This window comes from Vipera ursinii, assembly GCF_947247035.1.
Source record: "Vipera ursinii genome assembly, chromosome: Z".
NCBI classification, from domain to species: domain Eukaryota; kingdom Metazoa; phylum Chordata; class Lepidosauria; order Squamata; family Viperidae; genus Vipera; species Vipera ursinii.
In genome coordinates this window covers 10004710-10024137 of record NC_139517.1, presented here as the reverse complement: position 1 = coordinate 10024137, position 19428 = coordinate 10004710, and the positions used below count along the sequence as shown (strand labels likewise).

The following is a 19428-nucleotide window of genomic DNA, read 5'->3' as shown; positions in this document are numbered from 1 at the left end:
GTAGGAACTTATGTTAATCTTTTGTTTACTTAGAGTAAATGTTGATTGACAAAAATTCAAACTTTGAACAACAACACTGAATGAACAATTGGTGTCAAATATTAATTGGTTCTATTTATAGATACTTCACAAAACGTCATGCTTATTTTAGCAAGGATCACATTTCTCTCTTTTCATTCGGTTTAATGTGTTTTATTTCCTTTTTTTTTTCTACTTTCTACAAATATCAAGTTCTTTTTTTAACTTGCAAAAATCTAGTGACCGCTTGATGATAGCCAAAAGATTCAGAAATTCTTACCATACTTATAGTATAACCATTTTTGTGGTTATCCAGATTCATGGACTTAAATGGACTCCAGAAGATGGTAGAGGACAGGAAGGCCTGGAGGAACATTATCCATGGGGTCGCGATGGGTTGGACACGACTTCGCAACTAACAACAACAACAGATTCATGGAGCTCAAATCTGTTAACCTCCTTTTGTTAGTTCTCTCCCTGTCTTCCTTATGATGAAGTGTCCTACTGACTCTTTATTTGAATTGTACTAATGGAGAAATTTATCACTTCACCAAGAACCAGTTAATTGTATTGGTTAAGGCATCAGGCTAGAAACTGGGAGACTGTGACTTCTAGTTCAGCCTTCATCATGAAGCCAGCTGGATAATTTGGAGCAGTTACTCTCTCTCTCGGTCCTAACAAAAAGGCAATGACAATCACTGATGAAAAATATTGCTAGAAAACTGCATGGACTTGTTCGTGTAGTCACCAGGAATCAAGACTTACTCAAAAGCACAAAAATAATCTTGTCACATCTCTTTGTCACTAGACCAAGTGAAGGAAAGGAGTTTACAAGAAATATTAGAATTCTACTTTATTGATACAGGGTGCTTATACCTTGAAAACATGACAGCATTTCTCTTTTCTTTCTTTTACACCGAAAAGTATCACTATGGACCAATCTTGAGTTCCTTTCCTCACACGTTCCTGGGATCTGTTCATGTTTTACTGATAAATGCCACATATTTTCTTCAAGGTAATTTCTACAGTCCTGCCTGTTTTTCCACATCATCTCTAAGAAAAGATCAGGAATGTTTAAATAGGGTGGTATTGTTTTTATAGTCAGCCTCCCTCTGCTTAAAGAAAACATCACAAAATACCAATCCAGAAAGATGTCAGTGGTCATGTTCATTGTTCAAAGCCCCATCTTCTCGCCATCTTGATCACTGCTGAATGAATCTCCTTGTTCCGCAAGGTATAAATGACAGGGTTAAGCAAGGGAGTAACTACTAGGTAACAGAGAGTCATTTCCTTATTGTGAGAAGGACCTGAGTCTGGGTGGGGGATAATGTACATAGAAATAACTGTGCCATAGAACAAGGTGACTACAGTGAGGTGGGACCCACAAGTGGAGAAGGCCTTACTCCTTCCTGCCGTTGACCTCATGTGTAATATAGAATGCAGAATGAATCCATAGGAAGACAAGATGATTGAAAGGGGAATGAAGACCATGAATGCCGATAGACCAGAAACAATGACTTTAGTCATTTTTATGTCACCACATGCAAGTTTCAGCACGATAGGCAGCTCACACGTGAAGTGATTAATGAGATTAGAACCACAGAAGGATTGGCGAAAAGTACTAACAACATAAATCAAGGAAAATGCAAAGCCAATTATCCAACATGTGCTGACAAGCAAGACCTGGTGGAACTTGCTCATGGCTGTAGCATATAACAAGGGAGAGCAGATGGCCAAGTAACGGTCATAGGCCATGACACCTAATAGCAAACTTTCCGCACTGCCTATGTTCAATGCAATATAACCTTGCAGCATGCAGCGCATTAAGGAGAGAACGCCATTCCCAGTGACCAGATGAGCCAACATGGGAGGTAGTGTGCTGGTGACCAACCCAATTTCCATTGCAGCAAGATTGCTGAGAAAATAGTACATGGGGGTATGCAGCTGGGAATCAGCCCACACTAATGTGATGATCAGCAGGTTGCCCAAAAGGATAAGCAAGTAGATGACAAGGAGCACCCCAAAAAGCAGAAGCTGTGTCCCTCGATGACGTGTGAGTCCCACCAACATGAATTCTTTAACAGAGGTGAAGTTCTCAGCTTCCATCTGGCTTATTACCTATGTGATAAAAGAAGTTGTTGAAAGGTAGTGAGATTCTTTTGAAATGAGACAATGCTTTTTTTAAAAAAAGGATACCCCTAGAAGACTATTGACGGGCAATAATCAAGGCTTAAATAGTCATGACAATTTGTTGCAGAACTTTAAAAAGGTAAAGGTAAAGGTTCCCCCGCACATGTGTGCTGTTACCTTCCCACCGTAGTGGTCCCTATTTTTCTATTTGCATTTTTACGTGCTTTCAAACTGCTAGGTTGGCAGAAGCTGGGACGAGTAACAGGCGCTCACTGTTATGCAGCACTCGGGATTCAACCCGCCAAACTGCCGATCTACTGATCGACAAGCTCAGCGTCCTAACCCACTGAGCCACCACGTCCCTTTAGGGGTTCCTTTAATCAGGAATCTTTCAGGGGAACAAGTTCTTTTAACAAAATTGTATGTAGAGAACATTTGGAAATAATATATTAGCTGCTAGATAAGATTTAATACAAAAACTAGACAAATGATAGGTTTGCTTCATGTAAAATCACTACGCCAAAGGAATTTCTAAAGCATTTTTTCATGAGATTATGTATTTATATCCTGCCTTTATTTTATTTTTATTTTTTACAAATAACTCAAGCCAACAAACATATCTAATACTCCTTCCTTCTATTTTCCCCACAACACCAACACCAGATCGGCTGAGAGAAAATGACTGGTCCAAAGTCACCCAGCGGTCTTTTATGCCTAAAGTGGGACTAAAATTTGCGGAAACTAGAAATGGCAAGGAAAGTTCAAGAGAGGTGTTCCAGGATGAGAAGAAATCCTGGGCTTATCGTTCTTCAACTGTAAAAGCCAGAAGCTTGAATTTCTGGGCATCTACCACAGAGATATCAGTAATCATGCAAAAATTGAAACATTATGACTGGATTATACAATGGGCATCTTGTACTTTGCTGGAGATGCAAACACAATAAAACCTCAACTATCTTGCTAGGACAAGCCCCTGTAGGGGTCTTCCCTCAAAGCACAAGACCACAAATTTGGTAGACCACAAATCTTATCCCACTTAGCTTGGTGGAATGGCACCTTCTTACCAAGTTTGCCATACCATGCCAAGATTGCATGCATTAACCACCCTTGTGAACAGGTAAGCATATAGCTGACTACAGCATCAGTCAGCTGTAGTCAGCTGTAGCAGCAGTCATTCAGGCTTTTGACCAAAATGCTTAGCTCTTTCAGAGATACCGATGAATTTCCCCCTAATTAACAACAATATCTTCCCCCACGTAAGCCTTTCTAACAAAATCAGATTCTATTCTCTATCAACAAACTTCCAAATGGCAAAATGTTTTACCTTTCTGTATCTTTAAAGGTCCCTCAGCCATCAAGTAGGATCACATCACACTACCTGCTTGTGTTGAGGCAAATCAGTGAGAAAGAACCGGAAATTCAATGGGTTGTCAGAGGAAGATTCTTAGTTGTTCTATAATAGATTTGAAAAGGATTCCCTGTGTCCATTAATCCAATGAGTATCAATTTATGGAAACAGGGACTTGGCTAAATAAAGCATAGTTGTAGGAAAATCCTGCTTAACATATTATAAACCATAGAGATGCATATATACTTAAAGAATTTGAGAAATTGTATGTATTAAAATTATCCGATTCTTAACTTTCCTGTGCAAATTACTTTGGACTCCCTAATTTGATTGTCATCATTCAAAGGTGGTTGGCTGAGAAGGCATGATTTTGTGAGTAAGTTTTTGAAATTGGAAGAGGAATTGCCTTACATATCATGCATTTTAATGATCTCAACAAGACCTCAGGAAGACATTGTTTGTTCCATGGAATTTACTGAAGGCCTTTTAGTTGATAATACCAACTGTTCTTTTTGTTGCAAAGTATATTTTCAGCAAATCTAAGTAATACTGTCTTGATCCTCTGAGCAGCTAACTGTGGTTAGATCCTAAGCCACTTATCCTTGCTTTTTCTTTTTCTTTCTTTTCAAGAAACAATGAATGGAAACTGAGCAAAGAGAGAATCCACATGGAATTAAGGAGAAACTTCCTAACAGTGAGGACAATTAACCACTGGAACAGCTTACCTTCATAAATTGTGGGCGCTCCGTCACTGGAGATTTTTAAAAGCGACTAGACAGTCACTTGTCTGAAATGGTATAGGTTCTGCCTGAGCATGGGGCTCGACTAGAAGACCTCCATGGTACCTTCCAGCTCTATTCTATTCGAACTAACTTTAAAAGATTATCAAAGCAGCAATAAAACAGAAATATGAATGGGAGATGCTCTACACATGCGTGGCAATATATGGGCCTGAAAAATGGCATGTTATAACTTCACATATCCACATGGTCAATAACTATGCAAAGGACAGATGAAATATTGAAAAACCTGGTTCCAGTTGCAACACTAGAACATTGGACTGAAAACAATACCAACATCTGTGAATAATGTTGCAGTAGGTGGTGAAACGACTCAATGAATATAGTAATTGAAGTATCAGAGTAAGCATTTGCATTATGTTCTAATTACTCAACCACTTTAATTGCTTCACCCCCCAAATTTTAAATCTTTCTCTAGGATTTATCCAACTCACTTGGTGATTTCAGCTAGCAAACTATTCAAGCAGCACTCTGTCTTATATATCATGATATGTAGAAGATTTGAAGTTTTTCTAAGGAAATAAAAAGGATATCAACCCACTCCACTGAGAATGCTACACTCCCTGTTGCACTTTGCTCTAGATCATTATAAATATGCAACTGCTTACCTCTCAGGGGTATCTGATATATTAGCTCTAGTATACATAAATACATGGCCGCCACAGTATTCCCCTTCAGGTTAAGCTCAATTATGTTATGCAAAAATCATTAAAGGAATAATAAACCAAAGGAAAGTAAATCATGAGATAAAAGAAAAAGAAAAAAACAAATTAATTTACACAAATACCATTCACTGAAAGCTTTCTAACCCTTCTTGCAATTGTTGCTGTAGGACAGGGGTGTCAAACTGCCGGCCTGCAGGCCGGATGCGTTATGGCAAAACCGCGCCCACCCCATTGCCGGCAATGGAAAAAAACTTGTGATACGTCATGACACATCATGTGACGTTGCAAGTTTGACACCTCTGCTGTAGAAGATGATCAAGCTAAACCCAACCAAGGGGTCAAGCATGCCATGAGTCCCAAGTTCCTTCGCACCCACAAGAGCTCTAAATCCATTCCACCTTGAATTCCATGGATTCTTATCTACCACCAATTTGCTTTGACCTTTAGTAGTTTACATTCTTGCAGGGGGTCAAGCCTTTTCACCTAGATTTTCTCTTTTGCTCATATCTTGACAATGGAATGCAAAGGTTGGAGGGATAGTGTCTAGGCAATGGAGGAGAGCCAAGGCCAGCTGCTCAGAGGAGAAGTTGACTGTTTCCATAACAAGAATAAATATTAGTATTGGACAATATGAACACATTGTGGGTGGGGGTAAGGGAGTCTATTATTTAACTAAGCAAGCTTTGAGTGGCAGAACCAGAACTGGTTCCATTTTCTTCTGTGCCAATGTAAATGTTCAATAAAGTTTTATACTTTCATCATGTCTCAATCATGTCCCAGGAGTTTCTTTTTCTGTAAATGCCAACTGGACAGTTGACATGCTGTTGCATGTTAGCATGCAATGAACCTGTAGTCATTTAACCACCTCGCTTCCTGATTTATTATCACTGATAAGTTGCTTCCACAGCATCCATATATTAGTTCACACTTGACCTTTTGTTCTTTCAATTTCTCAACTTTTCCTTTTTTTTAGACCTCATCAACTCAATACAATGACTCTCTTGGTCTTCTTCCTACTTACCCATCAATTTTCTCCTCATTCATTCTGTCTGTATGACCAAACTGTTACAACGTGCTTCTTTAATACTGGGCACACACTTCTATTCAGTGAAGATTCATTCAGCACCCACTCATTCTTGGATGGGTTGAGTGAAGATGATGCTTTTATGGAATACAGAATAACAAAGTTGGAAGGGACCTTGGAGGTCTTCTAGTCCAACCCCCTGCTCAAGCAGGAGACTCTATACCGTTTCAGACAAATGACTATCCAGTCTCTTCCTAAAACCCTCCAGTGATGGAGCACCCACATATAAAGAAATTTTTAAGGATAGAAAGGAATGTATGGCAATTAAAGCCGTATAATATTTTAAAAGAAGAAAAGATTGTGCAAACCTGGTTTCAGTATGGGCAGTTACAAGCAAGATGGAAAGAAGATCAGAAAGTTGGCTTTTCAATAACTGATGGAAATTTGGTAAAACAAATTAGAGATCAAGGTCAAGCACATATGAGAAGGATATATAATGCATTGATAGAAATTGATTCAGAAACGGAACTTGTTAAAGATTGTATGATAAAGTGGGCCCAGAATTTTCAGGAGGTTATAACAATGGATACTTGGGAAAAGATTTGGGTTAGAAACATAAAATTTACACAGGCCCAAAATTTAAGAGATAATTTTTATAAAATGTTTTATAGGTGGCATGTAGACCCTAAAAAACTAGCAAGTATGTATCCGAACTGCCAGCCCAAATGTTGGAGGTGTGGTTGTGAGGATGCAACGTATTTTCACATATGGTGGACTTGTAAAAAAGTCAAAGCTTTTTGGATTAAAATCTGGTGGAATATGCAAAAGATATTTAAGAAAAAAAATAAGGTTTTCTCCGCAGTTGTTTTTGTTGGGTATTATTACAGACTTTACTGTTATAGATACTAAATTGATGTTGAATTTAATTACGGCAGCAAGACTTTTAGTAGCGCAATATTGGAAGAAGAAGGAACTGCTGACTATAGAAGAGTGGACTTTGAAACTTTCTAATTTGGCGGAAATGGCAAAGATTTCAGCATATTTGAAAGAACAATCGCAACAGAGATATATTGTGGAATGGAGAAGATGGATTGAATATATTCAGAATAAATATGGGACTAAAAAGTTTCATTTAGCATTTGAATAAGTAGTGGTTTTATATGACATATTATTAGTTATTTGTTATTTGTTAGTAATATAGTTATGACTATGGAGAGTTAAAGTGTGATAGAATTTAATGTTTTATCTTTGTTGTTAGCATATTTTAGCTTAAGTTTGTGAGTTTATACCCTGTATTCAGCTGTGGGAAGTCGGGGAGGGGGAGGGGGAGGGGAGGGGAGGATTGGGGAGGGGAGGGGGGGAGGGAGTTTTTTCTATTTAAAAATGTATTGTAAAACTTTTCAATAAAAAAACACAATTGGTGTCAAATATTAACTGGTTCTATTTATCGATACTTCACAAAACGTCATGTTTATTTTAACAAGGATCACGTTTCTCTCTTTTCATTCGGTTTAATGTGTTTTATTTCCTTTTCTTTTTCTACTTTCTACAAATATCAAGTTCTTTTTTTAACTTGCAAAAATCTAGTGACCGCTTGATGATAGCCAAAAGATTCAGAAATTCTTACCATACTTATAGTATAACCATTTTTTTTGTGGTTATCCAGATTCATGGACTTAAATGGACTCCAGAAGATGGTAGAGGACAGGAAGGCCTGGAGGAACATTATCCATGGGGTTGTGATGGGTTGGACAACTAACAACAACAACAGATTCATGGAGCTCAAATCTGTTAACCTCCTTTTGTTAGTTCTCTCCCTGTCTTCCTTATGATGAAGTGTCCTACTGACTCTTTATTTGAATTGTACTAATGGAGAAATTTGTCACTTCACCAAGAACCAGTTAATTGTATTGGTTAAGGCTTCAGGCTAGAAACTGGGAGACTGTGACTTCTAGTTCAGCCTTCATCATGAAGCCAGCTGGCTTCATGATGAAGGCTGAACTAGAAGTCACAGCTCCAAATACACGAACAAGTCCATGCAGTTTTCATTGCCTTTTTGTTAGGACTGAGAGAGAGAGTAACTGCTCCAAATTATCCAGCTGAACTAGAAGTCACTGCTCCAAATTATCCTGCTCCAAATTATCCAAAGAGAGAGTAACTGCTCCAAATTATCCAGCTGAACTAGAAGTCACAGCTCCAAATACACGAACAAGTCCATGCAGTTTTCATTGCCTTTTTGTTAGGACTGAGAGAGAGAGTAACTGCTCCAAATTATCCAGCTGAACTAGAAGTCACTGCTCCAAATTATCCTGCTCCAAATTATCCAGTTTCTTTTTCTGTAAATGCCAACTGGACAGTTGACATGCTGTTGCATGTTAGCATGCAATAAACCTGTAGTCATTTAACCACCTCGCTTTCTCTCTCAGTCCTAACAAAAAGGCAATGAAAACTGCATGGACTTGTTCATATATTCACCAGGAATCAAGACTTAATCAGAAGCACAAAAATAATCTTGTCACATCTCTTTGTCAGTAGACCAAGTGAAGGAAAGGAGTTTACAAGAAATATTAGAATTCTACTTTATTGATACAGGGTGCTTATACCTTGAAAACATGACAGCATTTCTCTTTTCTTTCTTTTACACCGAAAAGTATCACTATGGACCAATCTTGAGTTCCTTTCCTCACACGTTCCTGGGATCTGTTCATGTTTTACTGATAAATGCCACATATTTTCTTCAAGGTAATTTCTACAGTCCCGCCTGCTTTTTCACCTCATCATCTCTAAGAAAAGATCAGGAATGTTTAAATAGGGTGGTATTGTTTTTATAGTCAGCCTCCCTCTGCTTAAAGAAAACATCACAAAATACCAATCCAGCAAGATGTCAGTGGTCATGTTCATTATTCAAAGCCCCATCTTCTCGCCATCTTGATCACTGCTGAATGAATCTCCTTGTTCCGCAAGGTATAAATGACAGGGTTAAGCAAGGGAGTAACTACTAGGTAACAGACAGTCATTTCCTTATTGTGAGAAGGACCTGAATCTGGGTGGGGGATAATGTACATAGAAATAACTGTGCCATAGAACAAGGTGACTACAGTGAGGTGGGACCCACAAGTGGAGAAGGCCTTACTCCTTCCTGCCGTTGACCTCATGTGTAATATAGAATGCAGAATGAATCCATAGGAAGACAAGATGATTGAAAGGGGAATGAAGACCATGAATGCCGATAGACCAGAAACAATGACTTTAGTCATTTTTATGTCACCACATGCAAGTTTCAGCACAATAGGCAGCTCACACATGAAGTGATTAATGAGATTAGAACCACAGAAGGATTGGCGAAAAGTACTAACAACATAAATCAAGGAAAATGCAAAGCCAATTATCCAACATGTGCTGACAAGCAAGACCTGGTGGAACTTGCTCATGGCTGTAGCATATAACAAGGGAGAGCAGATGGCCAAGTAACGGTCATAGGCCATGACACCTAATAGCAAACTTTCCGCACTGCCTATGTTCAATGCAATATAACCTTGCAGCATGCAGCGCGTTAAGGAGAGAGCACCATTCCCAGTGACCAGATGAGCCAACATGGGAGGTAGTGTGCTGGTGACCAACCCAATTTCCATTGCAGCAAGATTGCTGAGAAAATAGTACATGGGGGTATGCAGCTGGGAATCAGCCCACACTAATGTGATGATCAGCAGGTTGCCCAAAAGGATAAGCAAGTAGATGACAAGGAGCACCCCAAAAAGCAGAAGCTGGGTCCCTCGATGACGTGTGAGTCCCACCAACACGAATTCTTTAACAGAGGTGAAGTTCTCAGCTTCCATCTGGCTTATTACCTATGGGATTAAAGAAGTTGTTGAAAGGTAGTGAGATTCTTTTGAATTGAGACAATGCTTTTTTTAAAAAAAGGATACCCCTAGAAGACTATTGCGGGCAGTAACCAAGGCTTAAATAGTCATGACAATTTGTTGCAGAAATTTAGGGGTTCCTTTAATCAGGAATCTTTCAGGGGAACAAGTTCTTTGAACAAAATTGTATGTAGAGAACATTTGGAAACAATATATTAGCTGCTAGATGAGATTTAATACAAAAACTAGACAAATGATAGGTTTGCTTCATGTAAAATCACTATGCCAAAGGAATTTCTAAAGCATTTTTCATGAGATTATGTATACTGCTCAAAAAAATAAAGGGAACACAAGATAAGACATCCTACTATTAAATACAGTACACTGTGTTGTTTAAGTGTTCCCTTTATTTTTTTGAGCAGTATATTTATGCATTTATATCCTGCCTTTATTTTATTTCTATTTTTTACAAATAACTGAAGCCAACAAACATATCTAATACTCCTTCCTTCTTTTTCCCCCACAACACCAACCCTGTGAGGTGAGATGGGCTGAGAGAAAATGACTGGTCCAAAGTCACCCAGCTGGCTTTTATGCCTAAAGTGGGACTAAAATTTTCAGAAACTAGAAATGGCAAGGAAAATTCAAGAGAGGTGATTAAACCTAGGTGGCCGAGAATTGAGAAATATTTCATACTATTTCTTACTACATGTAGCTTTTCTTGCATCCTACACACATGTTGTCTGTTGTCTGTATGGGTGCCCTTTACTTAAAGACCTGTAAAAATTGTGTCATTTGATTTGATCAGTGAGAACAACCAATCAGTGCAACTGCCTAGCTTGAGAAATTGTGGGTCCTCCATTACTGGAGGTTTTTAAGAAGAGATTGGACAGCCATTTGTCTGGAATGGTATAGGGTCTCCTGCTTGAGCAGGGGGTTGGACCAAAAGACCTCCAAGGCCCCTTCCAACTCTGTTATTCTGTATTCCATAAAAGCATCATCTTCACTCAACCCATCCGGTTACATTGGCAAATTTAAAACTGCTTAACCCTTACAGATCACTTCAAATGCTGCAGGAGGAGAAGAAATCCTGGGCTTCTCGTTCTGCAACTGTAAAAGCCAGAAGCTTGAATTTCTGGGCATCCACCACAGAGATATCAGTAATCATGCAAAAATTGAAACATTATGACTGGATTGTACAATGGGCATCTTGTACTTTGCTGGAGATGCAAACACAATAAAACCTCAACTTTCTTGCTAGGACAAGCCCCGGTAGGAGTCTTCCCTCAAAGCACAAGACCACAAATTTGGTAGACCACAAATCTTATCCCACTTAGCTTGGTGGAATGGCACCTTCTTACCAAGTTTGCCATACCATGCCAAGATTGCATGCATTAACCACCCTTGTGAACAGGTAAGCATATAGCTGACTACAGCATCAGTCAGCTGTAGTCAGCTGTAGCAGCAGTCATTCAGGCTTTTGACCAAAATGCTTAGCTCTTTCAGAGATACCGATGAATTTTCCCCTAATTAAAAACAATATCTTCCCCCATGTAAGCCTTTCTAACAAAATCAGATTCTATTCTCTATCAACTGACTTCCAAATGGCAAAATGTCTTACCTTTCTGTATCTTTGAAAGTCCCTCAGCCATCAAGTAGGATCACATCACACTACCTGCTTGTGTTGAGGCAAATCAGTGAGAAAGAACCGGAAATTCAATGGGTTGTCAGAGGAAGATTCTTAGTTGTTCTATAATAGATTTGAAAAGGATTCCCTGTGCCCATCAATCTAATGACTATCAATTTATGGAAACAGGGACTTAGCTAAATAAAGCATAGTTGTAGGAAAATCCTGCTTAACATATTGCAAACCATAGAGATGCATATATATTTAAAGAATTTGAGAATAATAAATAATAAACCTTTATTGTCAAAGTACAACATGTGTACATTGAGATTAGCTGAGCCTCCCCCCGTGCTCTCTCCCCCCAACACACAGTGACAACATACCCTCCATCCCACCACACTATGTTAACCAACTACACCACACACCGGCCTCCCAAGTCAATTCTGCATAAGATTATGTCCCATTTAAAAGCCTAACAACCCACGGATAAAAGCTATTTTTCAGCCTGTTGGTACGGCTGGCTATATTCCTATATCTCCTACCGGATGGTAGGAGAGTAAAGAGATACCGTCCAGGGTGTATGTATTAAAGTTATCCTATTCTTGACTTTCCTGTGCAAATTACTTTGGACTCCGTAATTTGAGTGTCATCATTCAAAGGTGGTTGAGAAGGCATAATTTTGTGAGTAAGTTTTTGAAATTGGAGGAGGAATTGCCTTACATATGGTGCATCTTAATGATCTCAACAAAACCTCAGGAAGACATTGTTTGTTCCATGGAATTTACTGAAGGCCTTTTAGTTGATAATACCAACTGTTCTTTTTGTTGCAAAGTATATTTGCAACAAATCTAAGTAATACTCTCTTGATCGTCTTAGCAGCTAACTGTGGTTAGATCCAAAGCCACTTATCCTTGCTTTTTCTTCTCTCAAATATTGGCAGTTGCTGCTTTGCTGTGTGCAGAAGTACTAAAGATTGCAAAAGATAATAAAAATAACATGAATCTACTCCATGGAGATTATTCCAGTTCCACTGGAACTTTACTGTATTTCATTATAATTCATTTGTTATCTCAATCTCTTGAGAACTGAAGTACTTAATTAACAAAGTCAAATAAGATGGGTTCTCTGAATAATACAGGAAGTCCTTCACTTTTGACAGTTGCTGAGCAACCTTTGAAATTTCTGACAGACCTCCCCATAGCTACTTATTACCTGGATTCAAAGTTCTGACAGTTGCCCCCCACCAAAGTCATGTGATCACATTTTGGACACTGAGCAACCAGCCCACATTTACAATTATTTGCAGCATCCCACAGTCACATGACTACAATTTATGGGGTTTTTTTTTGCTGGTGTTTACTTCCAGTTTTTAGCAAAAAGCACCCATTGAGGATGATGAATTTGCCGAAGAACCTCAGTGTTGACTTCATGACAATGGCAAATGGCTAATAGTGAACCACTGGTTCATTTAATAAGTGCAGTTATTATTTAATGACTGTGGTATTCACTTAACAACTGCCACAAAAATGGTCATGTGGTCACATGGATACCCGCTTAATGACCAGCATGGCTGTAATTTTGAAGGTTACCTGTAAAGACTATCCCATGGTGAATTTTGAGCCCGATTAATAAATTGTGCTGAATATATTCTAGTACAAATGGCAATAGCAATAGCATTTAGACTTATATACTGCTTCATTGTGCTTTACAGCTTTAACTGGTTTACAGAGTCAGCATATTGCCCCCAACAATCTGGAGAAGGATGAAAAGCTCAACCTTGAGCCAGTTAGGATTTTTTTAAAAAAAAAAATCTAGCTCTTTCTGTGATGATAGTGCATTATGTATCAAGTGGGATCATAAGAGAAATTTTCTAGAATTTTTTTTCAAAACTAAATGTATTGAATAATTTTGGCTTTGTGTTTTCTTCACTGTATGTATCTGATGAATAGAGAAAACTGCAGCAAGATCTGCCTAATCTACAAAAAACTCCAGCCCACTTATAGGCCAATTTTTTTGTAGAAATGTTTGAAGCTCCTTATTTTAATCTGGATGTCAAAAAAGAAAAAGGGAAAAAAGGGATTTTTCTTAGAAGTGAGATTAATAGAATATGACATTTTCTTCCATTATATTTCCTCCTCAATATTCCAATATTTTCCAGTATATATATGAAGGGACGCGGTGGCTCAGTGGGTTAGGATGCTGAGCTTGTTGATCAGATGGTCGGCAGTTTGGCGGGTCGAATCCCAAGTGCCGCGTAACAGAGTGAGCGCCTGTTACTCGTCCCAGCTTCTGCCCACCTAGCAGTTCGAAAGCACGTAAAATGCAAGTAGAAAAATAGGGACCACTACGGTGGGAAGGTAACAGCGTTCCATGCGCCTTTGATGTCTAGTCATGCCGGCCACATGACCACGGAGACGTCCTCGGACAAGCGCTGGCTCTTTGGCTTTGAAACGGAGATGAGCACCGCCCCCTAGAGTTGGAAACGACTAGCACGCATGTGCAGGGGAACCTTTACCTTTACCTTTATATATATATATATATATATATAGTCTCCCTTTATTCTTAGTTAGCAAGCCAAAAAGGTTTTACACAAATATGAGCTGCCACTGCTGTGGCTACTGCCTGTAGATGGCCTTGGGCTAGGCTGAAACAGGAAATAAGATTTGTCCTGTGTCTGGGACCAAGCAAGTGTATTCTGAATGCTTAACAAACATTTAAAACATACACACACACACACACACACACACACCTTAGAGTTCAATGAACAAACCCGACCCAACCTAAAATATATATTTAGCAACGTGAGAATGTTCATGCTATAAAGCCAAAGTCCTTCAGGATTTTGACTGCTGCTTTATGGACTTCCTTGTTTCTCAGAGTATAAATTATGGGGTTCAGAAGTGGTGTCACCACAACATAAAAGACTGCAATTTGCTTTTCACAATCTTGACCTGTGTCTGAATGGGGGATGATGTACACAGAGATAATGGTACCGTAGAACAAGGTAACCACCATAAGGTGGGACCCACATGTGAAGAAAGCTTTACGCCACCCAGTAGTTGACCTCATGTCCAATACAGAATATAGAATTAAACCATAGGAAGACAGGATGACTAAAAGAGGAACCAGAACAATGAATGCCGATAAACCAAAAACAACAGCTTTAGTTATAGTGGTGTCATCACATGCAAGTTTTAACACAACAGGCAGTTCGCAAATGAAATGGTTAATGTGATTGGGGCCACAGAATGGATGATGAAAGATGAAAGCAACATATACAACTGAGAAGAGACAGCCTATGGTCCAACAGGATGTGGCAAGCAGTCTCTGGTGCATCCTGTCCATGGAAGAGGCATATATGAGTGGATGGCAGATGGCAATGTAGCGGTCATAAGCCATAACTCCCAGCAACAAACATTCTGTACTACCCATGGTTAGAGCAATATAACTCTGCATCACACATCGTGCTAAGGAAATGACTCCATTTCCAGTCAAAAGTTGACCTAACATTTGGGGCAAAGTGCTAGTAACATAGCCAATTTCCATGCCTGCGAGGTTGCTGAGAAAAAAGTACATGGGAGTGTGGAGTCGGAAATCAACCTGCACCAGGATGATGATCAGCAGGTTCCCCAAAATTGTAAGCAAGTAGATGATGAGGATGACCCCAAAGAGAAAAAGCTGTGTTTTTCGGTGGCTGGTGAGTCCCAATAAGATGAACTCCTTGATGGAGGTGAAGTTCTCACTCACCACCTTGGCATCTTGCCTGAAATGAAAGGAAATTAGTGACAGATATTGAAATTTCCTGGAAACAAGACAGAAAGAGAGAGAGGGAAAGAGAGGGAGGGAGGGAGAGAGAAACGACAGAAGGAGAATGAGGGAGGGAGGGAGGGAGAGAGGGAGAGAGAGAGAGAAAGAAAGAACGAAAGAAAGAAGAAAGAAAGAAAGAAAGAAAGAAAGAAAGAAAGAAAGAAAGAGAAAGAAGAAAAAGTTTCAGAGTATATCCTCAAGAAAGTCATAATCATTACAAACTAATCACTACAAGCCGCAATATCTCAGATGTCATCTGAGACTCTCTCTTTTGATTTTTTTAATATGTTGTTACTTGCAAATATTAAAAACAGCATATTGAATATTTTCTATTTTTTAGTTTTTAAAATTAGTTAGAAGACCATGGACACCACTAGGCATATGATTCAAGGATTTTGAGCTACAATTTTTACATATTTATAGCTTTCTGGAAAAGTGTTGCATTTTTTTTTGATTGAGGGATTGTTCCAATGATTGGAACAAATGGTAATATTCATCATTAGAAGGGCAGTAAAGCAAAGGCAAAAGAAAAAAAACATGGTTGCTTTGCCTCACTCTCCAAAGTGCCATGATTTTTGTAGATTAGCTTCTGGAAGTTGCTTTTATCCAATCTTCTTAGAGCAATCATTAGATGATTGGCACAGCCTCATCGGGAGATTTTTATTTATTTATTTATCTTTATTCTGCTTAACTAATTAATGACATGGAATTATAAATGCAGCACAACCATTTTGATGATATAATGGGAGTTAAAAATTAATCAGCACAATAAATCAATTTATTATAAAAAGGGGAAAAGGAAGGGAGAAAGGGGAGCCTGGAAAATTATTCTGAAAATAAAAGAATTTCAAAAAATATTGACCAGAGTGCTTGAAATCTTCCCTGACCCTCTGTAAAAAAACAAACAAACAACAGAAACAACAAATTTGAACTCTGAGTATTAATGCTTGTTAACAACCCATAGCTGCAAATTGGATTTAGATTTTATTTCCAGGATTGTATGAACTCAGTGCCTGAAAAATCCATAAAATTTGATATCTTTAATTACCTATCCTGCCATTTTTGTGCAGGAGCTGAAGGTGCCGAAGAATTAATAGCTGTTGATTGGAGAAGAATTAGCACTGATTCAGTATTTCATGATTTATAACAACCTTAACAATAAGCTTAGAATAATTCCATAGATAGGTTAACTTTCTTAGGTTGGACCCCCAAATGAAAGAAACAAGAAGGTAAAACTACCCAAAGATTATACTCAAATATAACCTAAAGATTGCTTGAATATGAATTCCAGAGATATTATCAAGGCCAAGAGAAGCTAAGAAAATAGCAATCATTTTAGACACATCCTGAAATTAAAAAAAGGGAAAAGCAATTTTCATGCTTTGCCTTAGGAAATATATCCGGTTGCGTTTATCTCCACCAAGAAATGCTTAAGACAGAGTATGCCAGTATTAAAGTTCTATTCTAAGGCAACTCTATCAAGTCAAAATATTTCATCCTTTCAAAATTCTTTTCCCCATAAATAAATTCCAAATGGGCCATTGGAATCTTAGCTTTTAGAATGGCTAAGATCTTTCACACTTAACAAGCAGGATCTCTTCGTGATTCCAGTTATAACAACCAACAACTTAGTACATAATGTTGAGAACCAATTTGAAATCTTAGTGGAATGTTTTCAAAGAACTCTAATAGTGAAATATACTTGAAGAATCTAGATAAAAAGACTAGGAACCTACCATGCCATGTCCTTGTAATAATTTGCAGGAAGATGTTTGTGGCAGAAGCTTTTTGGATTGATGGATGTGATGAAATTCGAAGAGATTTCAGATTAAATTCTTCTTGGTGTTGATTCCACTGGATGTGATGGCTTTTGTTTGTAATCTTTTAAAGGGATTCTTTAAAATGCTTTTCTACCAATACTAAGTTTCATCTTTTCCATCACCCTGACCCTGCTCAACCAACTATGTTTTCCAGCTTCCAAAGGTCAATTCATCTTTGAAAATGTTCCAGGACTTAAAATACTGTATCACTCTGGCCTCTCTTCTCATTGTCTATGTGAGATATCAAGATTTCATGATATTATTTCCAATGAGATTACCCCAGTCCCTTGTGGTTATTTCTAATAAATTGATAAAGATATCAGGCTCTCTGTTTTTAATCTCATGGGTACTTTTACATATTCACTAAAAAAATAACTCTATGTCAATGTACTCACAAAGGTTAAAAGAAAGAAGAGGCAATCTTTTGTGTTTATTATTTCTTTTTTCAAATGTATAAAGGTAAAAGGTAAAGGTTCCCCCGCACATGCATGCTAGTCGTTTCCGACTCTAGGGGCCGGTGCTCATCTCTGTTTCAGAGCCGAAGAGCCAGCGCTTGTCCGAGGACGTTTCCGTGGTCATGTGGCCGGCATGACTAGACGCCAAAGGCGCACCGAACGCTGTTACCTTCCCACCGTAGTGGTCCCTATTTTTCTACTTGCATTTTTACATGCTTTCAAACTGCTAGGTTGGCAGAAGCTGGGACTAGTAACAGGCGCTCACTCTGCTACGTGGCACTCGGGATTCGACCCGCCAAACTGCCGACCTTCTGATCGACAAGCTCAGCATCCTAACCCACTGAGCTACCACGTCCCTTTCAATTAATGTTTCATGTATATGAAACATTAATTGAAAGGCACACCAATATTTGAACATTGAACAAAGAGGACAAAATCCAAGAAGACGGTGCTGGCAAATCATTTCTGAATTGAAGCTGAAAATGAAATGAAGTATCCCCAGGAAATGAATTCAATTCAACATATGAATATCTATGTGGGTGAGAGGGAAAGAGGGAATGGGAGAGATGGAGAGAGGGAGAGAGAGAGCTGTAAGCTTTCGTAAACAATTTGTTATGGAATGGAGTTTCAACTAAAGACAGATGTAACCTTTCATCCCAACTCTCCTGTTTATTGTAAGGTATCATCTCAAAGATGCTTTTTCATGAGGCGACTGGACTTTCTTGTTCTTCTTTGAAGACATTTTGCTTCTCATCCAAGAACTGAAGAAGCTTCTTGGATAAGAAACAAAATGTCTTCAAAGAAAAACAAGAAAGTCCAGTTGCCTCATGAAAAAACATCTTTGGGATAACTATGACCTGGATGACTGAGAATCTCCATAGACCAGACATGTCAAACACAAGGCCCGGGGGCCGGATCCAGCCCGCGAAGTGGTTTCATGTGGCCTGCGAAGCCATCCTGGAAACAGTGAGGGAACGGCCCCCACTGCCTTGGCCCTGGCCCAGAGACCCTCCTTCTGCCAGAGAACCTCAGATCTGTCCCACTCCTGCCCAGCCTCCCATAGGCACCCTTGATGCGAATGATGTAGAGCAGGCCATGCCCACCCAGTAGGCCATACACACTCTAGCCACGCCCACCCAGTAGGCCACGCCCACCCTGGCCATACCCACCCGGCCCCTTGAGGGCAACCGCAATGCTGATGCGGCCCTCAATGAAATTGAGTTTGACACCCCTGCCATAGACATTTAAAGTATCGTTCTTATAGGATGAGCCACTGCTGGGCGAAAGACTAGGTATCCATGTGCTTTTCTAATTTTGAACTATTTTTGCCATTAACCATAATCTAAATGTATATAAAATGCGACTGATACTAAACCGGGATGTTAGGGCTGTTAAATATTTCAGTGTTATTTTTTTTACAAGGAAACCTAAAAACTTTAATTGGACTATTAATGGCCATAACATAGAATTAGATAAAATGTTTAAATATCTTGAGGTGCTATTTCAAGCTAATGCTAAAATAGGTCCAAATGCTGATATATATATTTTTTGCAAGTCCAAATAACTACAATGTTACTGCACACCAGGAATTAGGCACAATGGTGCTAACAGTTTCTGAATTCTTTTGAATTTTCAACACTTTTGCCTAAACATGATCTAAAATGTGATATTTTCACCACACAAATCCTAAAACTGGATCAAGCGAACCCAATTCGACAAAAGAGACAAAAACATTATACTTGTTCATTTTATTCTTTGCAGAAAATAACCCAAAGATACAGTACATATTTGTGTCTAGCACAAGTATATGAATCTTTGCTTTCAATATTTAACTGATGCATCCCAATTAAACAGAGAGTTAAAGTAAAAACAGA

The 19428-nt window shown here is 38.8% G+C and overlaps 3 protein-coding genes across 3 annotated transcripts; all 3 read right to left on the bottom strand.

Moving 5' to 3' along the window:
* Positions 1 to 1185: 1185 nt before the first annotated feature.
* LOC310649116 (olfactory receptor 5P56-like) lies at positions 1186 to 2124 on the bottom strand (the record flags this gene model as incomplete). The annotated part of the gene is made up of 1 exon (XM_083377400.1): positions 1186 to 2124. The coding sequence occupies one exon, from the start codon at positions 2122 to 2124 to the stop codon at positions 1186 to 1188; it is 939 nt and encodes a 312-aa protein (XP_083233526.1).
* A 6761-nt stretch (positions 2125 to 8885) lies between these two features.
* LOC310649115 (olfactory receptor 5P56-like) lies at positions 8886 to 9821 on the bottom strand (the record flags this gene model as incomplete). Its single annotated transcript, XM_083377399.1, has 1 exon — positions 8886 to 9821. One exon carries the CDS (start codon positions 9819 to 9821, stop codon positions 8886 to 8888), a length of 936 nt encoding a protein of 311 aa, XP_083233525.1.
* A 4462-nt stretch (positions 9822 to 14283) lies between these two features.
* LOC310649114 (olfactory receptor 2D2-like) lies at positions 14284 to 17023 on the bottom strand (the record flags this gene model as incomplete). The annotated part of the gene is made up of 2 exons (XM_083377398.1): positions 14284 to 15235; positions 17016 to 17023. The coding sequence occupies 2 exons, from the start codon at positions 17021 to 17023 to the stop codon at positions 14284 to 14286; spliced, it is 960 nt and encodes a 319-aa protein (XP_083233524.1).
* Positions 17024 to 19428: the final 2405 nt, after the last annotated feature.